This window comes from Miniopterus natalensis, chromosome 1 (genome assembly GCF_054644295.1).
Source record: "Miniopterus natalensis isolate mMinNat1 chromosome 1, mMinNat1.hap1, whole genome shotgun sequence".
NCBI classification, from domain to species: Eukaryota; Metazoa; Chordata; class Mammalia; order Chiroptera; family Miniopteridae; genus Miniopterus; species Miniopterus natalensis.
The window spans coordinates 126,454,971-126,467,518 of NC_142081.1; the positions used below are offsets into that span (position 1 = coordinate 126,454,971).

The 12,548-nt window shown below is 42.9% G+C and overlaps 1 protein-coding gene across 9 annotated transcripts in view; it reads right to left on the reverse strand.

Moving 5' to 3' along the window:
• Positions 1 to 12,548, reverse strand: part of CELF2 (CUGBP Elav-like family member 2) — a 497,548-nt gene that overhangs the window by 112,486 nt on the left and 372,514 nt on the right. For all 9 annotated transcript variants that reach the window (XM_087825724.1, XM_087825730.1, XM_087825745.1 and 6 more), the window contains one exon: positions 3,128 to 3,210. In XM_087825724.1, the coding sequence (XP_087681850.1) occupies positions 3,128 to 3,210 (83 nt within the window). The remainder of the gene's footprint in view (positions 1 to 3,127; positions 3,211 to 12,548) is intronic.

Below are 12,548 nucleotides of genomic sequence, written 5' to 3' on the forward strand. Positions count from 1 at the left end.
AGCCAGGCACTGTACCTAAGATTTGGCCATTTCTGAAATAGAACATGTCCAAATCAGGGAAATGAACCCCAGACTCCCGCTCCTTCTTCTCTGGGTTGAGATGTCGAATTTACTCCCTTTATTTTGAATATTCCATTTCTAGGACTCATGTTGAGCATTTCCGGGGCTGTAAAACCCAGTGTCTTTCTCAGTCACGTGGTGCGAGGGTGTGAGAGAGATGGGTCTTCAGTGCCTTTGCACTGCTGAGTACAGCCCCAACCCCTGACCCTGTGCCCTGCACCCTCCTTGGACAAGCTCTCTATAATCTGTACATGACACGAGAGAAAGGGTGTCTGTTCATAAAAATCTAAGAGCAGACATAGCCAACTGCATGACACATAGTCCCGTTGGCTTTTTATTCCTCTCCCACACTAACCAAGGTCTTTGTATCTCTCAGGAAGGAAAGAAAGATGGTTCCTAAACACCTAATTTTGGTTGCATGATAAAAGTTCCATATGCTACGAAATACCAAGTGCAAAAGAAAATAGAAAAAAATAAATAAATAAAACAAAAAAACCCCAAAACACCCAGCACTCTTTGATCTTGTTTTAAATTGAATGTTTTGGACACTTTAGAAAAAAGGCAGCAAGTGCCTTTTTAATGGATTTTATCCGCAGGAAAATGATTACAAGCAGGAAAGCTTTAAAGTGTCAGCTGGTGATGCATTTTTCTTTATCCCTTTTATTTTTATTCAGAAAGATATTAAAGGCATATGGCAAAGTGCATCATTAATTTCTTATTAATTTCATAATATGAAGGCAACCAGTAAAAATAGTAGTGCTACGACTTTAAATTACCGAACTTGCTTGGTATTTAATGAGAGACCGAGCACAGCAGGGGTTCTGTTAAATTAAGTTGTGCCTTCACGTCGCAGTGGGGAAACAGGTGTATATTGGTTTAGAATTATGGAAATGTTGACTAATTCCAAGGCTTGTAATCAAACAGCAAGGCATGCTGTAATATTTTTCCCCCAAGAATATGCATTAATCTTTTATGTCTGGTCCCATTTCTTCCTGTCCACCAAAAGCTCACGGCTGAAAGGAAACCACTTTCATGTTTTTCCTGTAGCTGTTAAGGGTGATGTTTATCAGATAAAGCTATACATAAATGCAAGACGGGGGACTCTGTTCCCAGTTCCCTAATTGGAAATGGCAAGTGCAGCAGCAGTGGGCATGCTGCGAAGGCTATGAGCCTACAAATCAGACCCGACATCTCAAAATTTTCATTTAACCTGCCTCAAGTAATTGGGCATATGAAATTGAGCTGGATAAAAAGAAAACCAGAAAACAATCCACAATCCATGTTTTCCAATCCCAGAATCATGGTCCTTAATAGGGGTCTCCAAAATCACTGCCCCTGACTTAGGTATGCAGAATTTTCAAGAGAAAGGGAGAGAGGCATATGTGACTTCTTTTTTTAAATATAGAAGGTGCTATTTGTTTGCTAAGAAAGGGGTCAGAGTAAGATGTCCCAGACAGAAGCACACTCATCAGTCACTTGGGTGTGCTTCAACATGGCTCAGTCACCATGTTAACTAGGGGTTTCTTGAGAGTGTATTCACGTATGGAGATGGTGTGCTTCTACTAGGGACAAATGCAAATTAACCAAGCTTTGCATGAATTTAAAATAGGGTGTGATTTGGTATCAATCTACCCCAAATTCTAGGTGACCATTCAACATTTCGAGTCTTTTTTTAAAACACACATTGAAGGAATGTGGTTGCATCATTCAGTAATACGACCCAATGCTGCAACCTCCTAGAATTTACATTGGAAAAATCCCATTTATATGGAAAATAAAGCTGAAATACTACTTTAAAAAAAAAAAAGTCACTTAGACCTACTACAAACTGCTTTACTAAAATCCCCCGTATACGTTTCAGGCAGAAGTAGTTAAATTAAACCCAGAGGGAGAATCCTCAGGCCACGTGCTTGCTTTGCTGAACCGCCTCTCTGACCTGCTCCCATGAAAAGGGGAAAACCTGAGTGGTCTGATTCAAGACCAAGGCTCACACTTTATCACTTTTGGGTGATTAGGAAGCTAATGTTGTGAAAACCTTTTGTTGAGTATCTTGCCGCTACAAATCTTATAAAATTTCCAGTGGCTCTAAGGTGAATCAAACAAATGCTCTCTTTTCTGGGTGTAATGAGGGATAAACGCATATGCGTGTGTACATCTGCAGAGACAGCTAAGCGACACAAAGGCAGAACCGTACCCTGAAAACATGAGGGACATTGTGTTGCCTTTCTTCTATTCGTATCAAATCAGGTTTCAATAAAATCGTTATCAATACACTGCTTACCACAGGTTCTTCGGGTAACCGAAGCGCATCATTATGACACTCAATGAACTTGTCACGGATATTTGAGTCAATGTGGAAAATATTCAAACAGCAAAGGGAAATTTATACTAACATGCACTATATAAAATTGCCCCCCAAACCCCAGGAATCATGTATTCGCATGAAGTAGCTACACATATCAGTTCATTTCTAGTGTGTTGCTCTCATTTTCAAATATTCCTGGGAAGGAAATGGAAAAAAAGGGTAAGCTTTGTGTTTTCTGTTCTCTATCAACACGAAGCCACAAATTGGGCATTAAAACACTGACTTTGTTAAGCACCACTGACTGTTTAGAAGCCATTAGGAGGTTTAATATTATGGCTGTACAGGGTACATTTTGTCCTTTCAAAAGAAAAATCTAAAGACTAAATTTGAAAAGGGGCTCCTGGTGAGTAAAAGCTTTTCCTTTTCCATTTGCTTCTCTTGTGTGTGTTGGTTTTTTTCCTCCCTTTTAAAATCTTAGCCCACCCAATACTCTTTGGCAGCCGCTGTGACCCAGTGGGGTCACTCTGATTTTCAAACCAGGGGACACACGATTTGAGAGCTCTTTCCGTCGGCATTAATGCCAGTGCCTCTTTATGGGCCGGCCAGCTGGTTTGGCTGCCGTGGGGGAACAGAGGGGTCAGCACACACTCCTCAGAAGACCAAAGTCGTTTTTGGCACTAAGAGCCCATAACTAGAACCTTCAGTTGAAAGGACCATTTTCAAGCAATAAAGTGATTTTGGTACAAAAGTAAACCGACTCACCCCAGGTAAAGTTTTAATATTGTGCAGTGCATTCTGGGCCTCAAGTGCAGCTTTTCTTGTATAAAATGTTACGAAACAACAACCTACAGAGAGAAATGAAAAGGTTTTAGAAATTTCTGTGAATGCTTTGCTTAGATATAATGGAGACTGCAGCGAACAAATAATCTACTTAAAAGGATGCACAATTTAAAAATAATAAAGTGTATGAGAACAGTAATAACAACATCTCAAGCATTTACACAGTGCCTTTCATCCAGAATCATATTTATTAGCTTTGCCCGTGTTGGAGATCAATTCATAACTTTGTGCACCAACTACCTGGAACACAGCCCTTCAGGAACAAGGGTAGGAGGTGGGGGCGAGCTGTTAATGGGACTTGTTGTGTAGCAACTGCATAAAGAGAAGTGTTTAATCACAACAATAGCAGAAACTTACATTAACTATAATTTCCTTAAAGGATATCTCTAGAACATCACACTTTTAAAACACTTTCTAAACTCAATGGTTTAGACAACTGGATTATAAGCTTCTTAAAAGCTGGGATAATGTTCTGTTTTATCTCTACCATAGTACATAATGCAAAGCCCCATACATGAGATACTCAATATTTGTCTGCCAGAATGAAGGACTCTATTTTAGCCAGTTAGTAATTAAGTTACAACACAGGTGGGCACATGCCCAAAGAGATATCTGCACACTCTGTCCCACGTATTAAATACAGCTGTGGCACACCGACTGGTAACCTCTTGGTTCCTTATTTCCAAGAGCTGATGGGAGTCCAGGCAGAATGCACGCTCCCCCCCCCTCCCCCCCGGAGAGGCCAGCGTACCCCTCCACACCAACTCCCTCCACCAAAGAAATGGTGTCAAAGTCTTGGACCATCCCTCTGTGCTCTGAAGGATGGCTGACTCCTCCTTCGACATGTAGCTAAAGATACTCGTTAACATATCTGATTAAACCAGATAAAGATACCTGTTAACAACTGTTAATCACCATGAAATTTCTTAGTACAACCAGGTTTAGAAAAAGGGTTTGGACAAAAACTAAACATTTAAAGAAAAAAGACGCAGCCTCTGACTTGGGCTGTCTCTGTTAAGTTGGGCTGAGAAAAAAGGTGGAGAGATGCACTCACCAAGACTGTACTTATTTAAAGGACTCTAATGCATAGGGCCTGAGATGGGCAGAGCCCTGAGAGGTACTCCTGTGCCAAGGACAGCAGGTAACAGGAGAGAAATGCACAGCACTCAGGCATCAACACTGGTCCTATTTGGGGGAATAATAAAAATAAGACCAAGAGCAAAAAAAAAAAAAAAAAAAAAAAATGGAAAAAAAAAGGTACAGTTGGAGATCAGGGAGTTGGCACCACTGCCCATCTTTAGAATGCTAAGTTGGCATCCTGATTTTTTAAAACAAAAGCTCATTCAAAGGCATAGGGGAAAATATAGTGCCGTTCATATAGCATTCCTAAATATCAACAATGCCTCCTCCTCGTTTGGAAAGAAATTTGGAAACTTGTCATATATGTGATTTCGTTGGAATCTACCAAGATTAAATATGCAAAACTCTTGGCATTTAAAAAATACATGCATCCAAGGAAGGAAATCCTTAAAATATATCATCTGCATGACAGAGGAAATCAAAAATTATGAAGTATCTTTAAAGAATCACAGGTGGACAGACTGACGATTTTTATATGAGCTTTCGTTTCAGCTGTTGGACTTCTCTGACCAGAGGCCATTTAGCCAGGCTGCGTTATGGTAGATTTTTTACTGAACTAATCAAACGCACGAGTGGTTTTAGCTTCAATGGCATAACGTAAGCCCAACAAAAGCTATAGCAATTGCTGTAGATCAAGGAATAATTTAAAGCAGCAAAGTCAGGTCCCAGTTTCTAGAACCTACTATACTCACTCTAAAGAGAAGGAAAAATACCAACTATCCTTCGCTAGGCTTGGTAGAGAAAGAATAGCAGAGAAAGACACAACCACTGCCTTCTGCAAGCTTCTAACCACCAGACGCTGGGCAAATTCTCTCGCTCTCCTGGCTTTACGGGATTAATGCCAGATAAGGACCCTATGGGGAAGGCTCTGAACTTCAACCTCAATAATCGAAGCTTCAAAGAGAAGCAGGATCCAATACTTTCAAGCAGGTGGGTTTTGGAGGTGCGATACTTAAAAAAAAAGATGAGGGCTGGGGTAGAAGTCACACGATGGCTTGCCTGCCTGGGAAGAAGGCAGCTAAGGAAGATGACAAACAAATGCCACCCGGGCCACACTCGGAGCTAAGAATGAAGAGTTTAGATTGGCCTAAAAGAATAGAGACGTGACGGGAACTGGAAATGGAGAGCTGAACACAATGCCCAGATAAAAGTAGCAAGCAGCAAAGATGATGGGAACCGAGGGAAGCTTTTATGCTCGGCCACCCCGAGGAGCTCTGAGCAACAGGCCGTGGTCTCAGGAATAAAGCAAGCTCTCTTGCCTTAACCCCCCAAACAAAACAGCCACCATTCCTACTGCCTGAAATCCACTGCCTGGGAAGGAACAGCTCATTTCCTATTGAAGCATGAATATGGTGCCCTCGGGGATGGTAATATTTAATTGTTCCTAGCTATGTACATCTTAGTATAAATTTGGATGAAGTGTTTTTCTCTTGAACAAAATTCTTAGTGAGTGGAAGGTGGTTTTTGTGGGGTTTTTGTTTGTGTTTGAGAAAGGGCAAGTTTGAAGCTGAGGTCTGAGCAGTGTGCAATGGGGATGAAGAGGGGAAAGGAAGGAAGACTGGAGTCTCATATACAGAAGGGGGTATGGGAAGATGTCTACCCCAAATCTCCAAACTGTCCAATTTCATCTGGGGTCCTCTCTGCCTGTCTAACTGATAAAGTGAAATCAGGCATTCATTACTACTGATCCTTTCCGAACTATGTATAGCTCTTAGCTCTTATCTAAGCCCATTCAAACGAAGGTGTGTGTGAGTGTGTTTTAAAGGTGCTGCCAAGATCAGCTCCAGTTCTGCTTGTAATACATTGGAGAATATCCTGCGTAACACTAGTGGTATGCTTCTCTCATGGCTCGCTGAACCCCAACCCAACAGCTCAGCACCACAGGTGCTGTGCTTGGTAAGCAAACTTGTCACCTTTGAAAAGGGTGTCCCATTTCCAGGTGGGCACAGCCCCTCTCCATAGCCTGTGGCTTGGAGAGCAGAGTCCAGGCTGAATTTCTGCCCCTACTTGTGGCCTCAGCTGGGCACCATCGGGCAGTGAACACCTTACAGAAATGTAGGGGCTCTGGGGAAGATGATATGATCTGGAATATCATCCCAAGGCTCTTCCCTTTGGTTTCATACATTTGGATCCCAAGTGGCTCATGAGAAAATATCTAACAGAGGAAGTATCTTAGCTATTTTAGTTTCATCAATTCTAAATCAGTGAATAAAAACCAGGTCTGCCTAAAATCCTCCCCCAAACTATATGGACAAAAAACTAAAGTGTTTCATTCAGAACAAAATTTTAAAGTCAAAATTATTCTTTACCTTCCTTGGGTTAAAATTAAAAACGTCTGGCACTTCATTCATCGGTATGTCGTGCACACCAATCCACTTAATAAAAACAGTGTTTGATTAAGTTATCTTAAAATTTGCAGGATAAATACAGAATTATACATTTAAATAGTCACCATAAATGCAGCAATCTGTATCCCCCCCTGTGGGACTTTAGTCTGTTAGTCTGTACACTTCCAGAATAAGTTGTGTCAGACTCCTGTTTCTGTGAGTACTTTCTAATAACCATAGTCTTTTTATCTATCACTTGATATGCTCACTTAAAATTCTCGATTCATTGACCACAGAGATCATTTCAACAAAGCAAGGAAGAAATATCATTATTTGCCCTGATACGGTAATTATCATGGAAAAAGGTCAGGGAGCTACTACAGATCCCAGAAGACCCATGCAGGTTCAAGAAGGATGGGATTTTCTTTCTTGCCTACCCTAACTGGATGTACAGCTGTTAAGGGAACCACCTGTCTCTGAGATTTCCCCACACCAGCTGTAACTCAGGTCTGAAATTTAGTGGATGCATTTTCAGGTCAGCTGCAACACCAGATGGCTCGGCATCTGATTCTGGGGACAGACTTCCTCCTTCAGCAGTTCTGTTTCCAGCATTGTGGTAAGGTGGGTGGTTAAACATCCACAACATCCACAGGTGCTCTTCAGTGGTCAGTAGCCACAACATGCACCAGGGAGGACAACCCCTCCCGCTTCGGGGATTCCAGGATCATTCCTGGAATGTCAAACATAGGAAGTGACTGGCCGGGGACTCTGGAGGATTTTAGCAGAGGCTGATGCAGTTTGCTGAGTCAGGTGCTCCAGCAAGCCTCAAACCTTTTTCTGCTTAATGCTGCTAATTTTAGCTGCTTTGCTCGTTTGACACTAATAAGCACTTGTACTTCAGGATTCTTGCCACCTTTATCCACTCATTCGGGGGTTTTTGCCAGTGGCAGCAGCCAACTTACCAAAGATGAACATGCTGTCCCACGCCCAGGTTACTTTATGACATCCTGCTTTCCCACAGTTTCACTGATACAGTGAACTGTATCAGTAAGAGGATTTGGGAGGGAAAAAAAATTCCTCTCTCACGTGCCCATTTATTAAACCCCACCCTACTGCTCCTCAGAAGGGCTTTTCAAATTCACAGGTGAGATATGTCAAGTGAACCAGCCACCTGTCTCAGGCCTATGCAGAGCCTCATATGTCCACTGCTGATGACTTCTCTACTGGTCATCAAGAGATGCTGATGAGTCTGTAAAGTTACGGGTAACACATTAAAGCACACTGACCGCTATCTCCCTGAGAACTCATTTTGCTGTTCGAATTTGAACATCTGGCAGACCCCTAGGAAGGCAACATAGGACAGAACAAGTGTGACGGTAGAAGAAATCTGGATGAGAAAGATCGGAGTGCAGAGTGCCAGAGGTGAAGGCCAGAGGTGCAAGGCCTCACATGAGCACCTCTGGGGGGCCAATAAGCCAATGGACTCTGCACACTGAGGGCAGGTGAGAGGTACAGAAAAGTCACCTTGTTCCAGGGCTCCGTCTGTCTTCTCAGAGCCCCATCAGGGGGACTGGGAGCCTTTCACACCCAGGTTCCCAGCAGTGGGCAAGTTGAGCAATCTAGTTGCCTAATGTTCAGCTTGGAAAGCGAAGTGTAATCAGCATTATAATTGTGCAATAAGATCGGACCATCTTGTATCAGAAGTTGAGAATGGCAATTCCGGGAGAGGCTGAGCACTACCTAGTCCAGACAGGGTAGCTGAGTCTGACTATCTCTCTCCACAAACAGTTTCTGCTGTCGTGAAGGGCTCCTGCAGGTATTCTGCTGGCTTACTTGCTGAATAACTTGGGACGCTGTTAGATTTTTGCTGTTTCCAAAGATAAAGCTCCAAACTCACTCTGACACACGCACGTACACAAAAGACAATATATTTAATATCATAAAGAAGACACTCCACTTTACTGAAAGACTTTTAATTTTAAATGATCAAGTAGATTTATCCTCAAAGACACCATCTGGATTATCACAAATCTTTTCAAACCACAGCTGTCTCTCTTGAAAATCTTTGCTTGGAAACTCTTGGTAATACAGAATTTTAAAAAAATGCACTATGTATGTGGAGACGACCAGTTTATACCACGTCCTGCCCTGAGTCACATGGCAATTTGCTTACATCGTTCAGTGTGGATGGAGAGTGGTGGAAACACAGCCGCAGAGAATGATGCCAGAGATCAGATTTTAAAATTAACTCTGCCCGAAGAAAACGGACACCATACTTATTACAGGGACTTCCTTCAAGGTTTCCAAACCTTACCAGTTGGGGATTAAGGTTTGAGGCTCTGAAGACACCATTTCAAAAAGGCATTTTCTTCAAGGCTTTGACTCTAAAAATAGACACAACAAGGCAGTTTGTATTATATCTGTGTGCTTGTTTTAAGGAATCCAGGTATAAAGACAGGAGGTCAGTAACTTGTATGGTTTTCAATTATTGAAATGGTTGCCTGACAGCTATAGTGTAGACATTTCAGATCACAGGCTAACGATTTATGCTCAAGGGCACAGGAAGCCAGCCCTGTGTGGGACTGGTCTAGTGGCACATTCACAGATCTCTCTGGAGCCCCCAGCCCAGGCTGAGCACGAAATCCCTGTGAATGGTGCTCTCATAAATGGAAGAGGGCCTTTTTAGAATGTTCTGGTTCTAACTGCTCCTTCTTTTTCTGATGCCACTCTTCAGCAATATCTTCATATGGAAAACTTCGGAACATTTTCCGAAGTACATACAAACAACTGTACAACTTGAGGATGCAGGAACGGTGAAAAAAATGATTTCCCACAACCCTGTGGCAAAAACTACTAAAACAAAACATATTTCAGGTTTGGAGCTCAGGGTGCTGTACACGTGGACACCTGTCTCTTCAGGTGGACTTTGTCCACTGGATACAGAGAGGGGACTGTCTATGTCTTCAAGGCCACTCAATGTCTTACACATGAGAAATCTACAGTTGAAAACAGCCACAGAATGATCATCTAATGGTTGAAGCCTGTATTTATTTATTTCTTTAAAAGACAAAGTAATGGTTGTGGCAGACAAATTCAATTCAAGATATACTTGAATTCAGTGCATCAGCAAAGTCATCACATTGTGAACTGAAAATTCCTTTAAGGGCGTTTGGATTCTAAGGGGCTGACAGGTCGAGGAACTAAGGCCCTGGAAGGCTGAATCAGTGACCCCGCTATGGCTTTGCTCTTTCTGTGAATGGAGCTCTCTTTTAAGCACACTGGCAAGCAAAGCAGGTGCCTGCGTTACACAAGTCACATTGCAACTGGGATCTTGGCTTCTTGTCAAGTCTGTAGCATCCAGGCCAGCTGAAGTCAAAAGAGGACATACTCTTCATCCTTGATTCCCCTTGTAATCTATTTCCTCCCTCAATCTTCACCGCTCTATAGAGAATTTAATACTTTTTCTCCGAGTCCAAAGGTCGTGGATCTAAGTGGTGTATTTTGTGCTCAAGTGAATCTCGCACATACCCAGCTCTTGATTGTCAATCATCGGCCTCACCCCTGCCAAGACCCTGGACTTTCAGTTTCTACAAAGCAGTTAAAAGGTTCAAAAACACCATCAAAAGTCCCCTGAATTATATTTTTAAAGAAAACTTAGCACTGACCTTAAAAAAGTAGTTGGCCAGTGGTCTGGAAGGTGACCCTCAGTGCCTTGATGAAAAAGACAATGACAAAATGCTGTTCTTTGAAAGTACACAGATGCTTCAAGAGGCGAAATGGTACCCAGAGAAGCACAGATATGTCCCTTTCCTTGGCCCAAAGTCCACCCACCTGGTGCTGCCAGATAAAAACCCATGTCAAATGCACTGTTGTTAACTTGTGACCTCCATGATCCTAGGTGTTTATTTCTCTTTGTGCTCAAAACATGGCTTGCCTTAGAGGGTTGCAAGATGGGACTTCACAAATAATGCCACTGACTACATGGCTGCATTAAAATGCAGCTCCCGTGCTGCGTTCACAGTTCTGAATTCCTGCTTCCGTTTCCCTGCTGTGGCTCCTCTCTACTCAGATGCACCGAGAGACATGAAGGAAAGGAATGAAAAAAGCGGCATTCAAGGCAAAATATCAGCTCTGGGAAGAACGTGCAAGAAGATGAAGTTTTGTTTTGCAAGCTCCCCCACTCACTTGTTTTGCTTTAAACTCAAAACCAAGAAAAAGAAAATTAGAGGGAGTTAACATGGCATTCCTCTCTGTTGGGTGTATGCCCCTTCCATAGAATCACTGGGTCTTACAATTCATTAAGTCAACTAACCTAACAAGAAGCTAACAGAAAAGGCAAAACCATCCTAGCAATTACTGGTTGACAGCACCCTTCGAAGTCAACGCCTCTCACAGGAGGCTGTGCCATGAACCACTCCCGAACTTGCAACCTCCTTTCCTGCCACCAAAAATGTCCTTTTATAACCCAAACCTCTCGTTTGAAACTTCTAACAGTCTCCTAGGACAAATCTTTTTTCTCTAATAGTGGGTCTTCCATAGCTAGCATAACAGCTACCCAATACAAATGCCACATCCTGTAGAAATCAACTTTTAATGAAACCGTATCCAATTAGGTTAGTTTTATAGAGTTTGATATAATTGGCACCCTGATGTAAAAAGTATTACCATCTGGCCACTACCTGGGAAGCAGAGAAACAATGCTGCCATTCTGCTCTCAGTGCTTGAATTAGGTGGCTGTCACCGGTTGGGTTACCAAGTGCAAAACCAGGGAATCCCTTGGGAATTTCACTGACAAAGCAGGAGTTGCGCTTCCCCCTTCTGCCTGCCTGGGGCAGCGATCCTCCGCTCCTCCCAGAACTCTGACTGCAGGTCCCAGCAGGACTACCTCTCTACAGCAAATCTGAGCCCACCTTTCAATGGGGGAGAGAGCAATGAGTTCACGGGTTTTCTGCAATCGTGTGCCCTTTCCTCAGACTGTGCACCCAATGTGTCGTGACCACGCTCTGTTACGTGGCCACAAGATCTAGGCCACTGCCAGCCTCCTGCTGCCCTAGGGACTTCTCTCCAAGAAACCATCTCCTGATGCCATGGCCCTATGAAGACAGGCTCACACTCTAAATCTTCTGCCAGAAAAACAGTCTCTTTCTTTTTTTAAAATTTTTAACCTAGATTAAATCTACTGTATTTTCAAGCCTTTTGGAAAAGCAACCGAGGAGGAATGTGCATAGATAGCTGTGTGAGTGCTGCAACGCTCCCTCACCTGTTTTTATGTAAACACCAAGGAGAGCAGGACACAGACGGTAAAGGTACCAGGGGCAAAACTGCTGGGACCTGCTTTTTGAAACCCTTTTTCCTGGGCCTCTGAAAGGCACTACTTAGGTTAAACCATTTCAAACATCCAACACCTGTAAAAGTATCTGAAGAATTTTAGTGTCATTGCACTTAGCTCTTTCTTGAGCCCTCCCCTCCCACTTCACTCTTAAGCATGAGATGGTGAGTTTAGGGGTGATGCGCATGCTTGTCAAGGAGCCCTGGGGACAGGATAAAGGAAGCAGGCAGTCTCGATTGTTACAGGAAAGGTCGCTTGCCCTTTGGAAATACAAGGTAATAAACAAACTGTGTAGTTATGACAATTTTATTGTTAAATACTAATGCTAGAGTAGGAAGAAGGACCATCTTTTTTCTCTAAAGGTAAGAAAAAAAATAACTTCACAAGCCAACTACAAGGCCATACAGGGCGGTGTCCCTAAACTTGGTGTGACTGGACCAACTCCCTGGGCTAGGGGCTCCCAGGAGTCTTGGTGGTGAAGCAGGGATGGTACCCATGGGGATGGCAGCAATGTGTCCTTCTCCAAGGGCAGAGGCCGTCACACCGA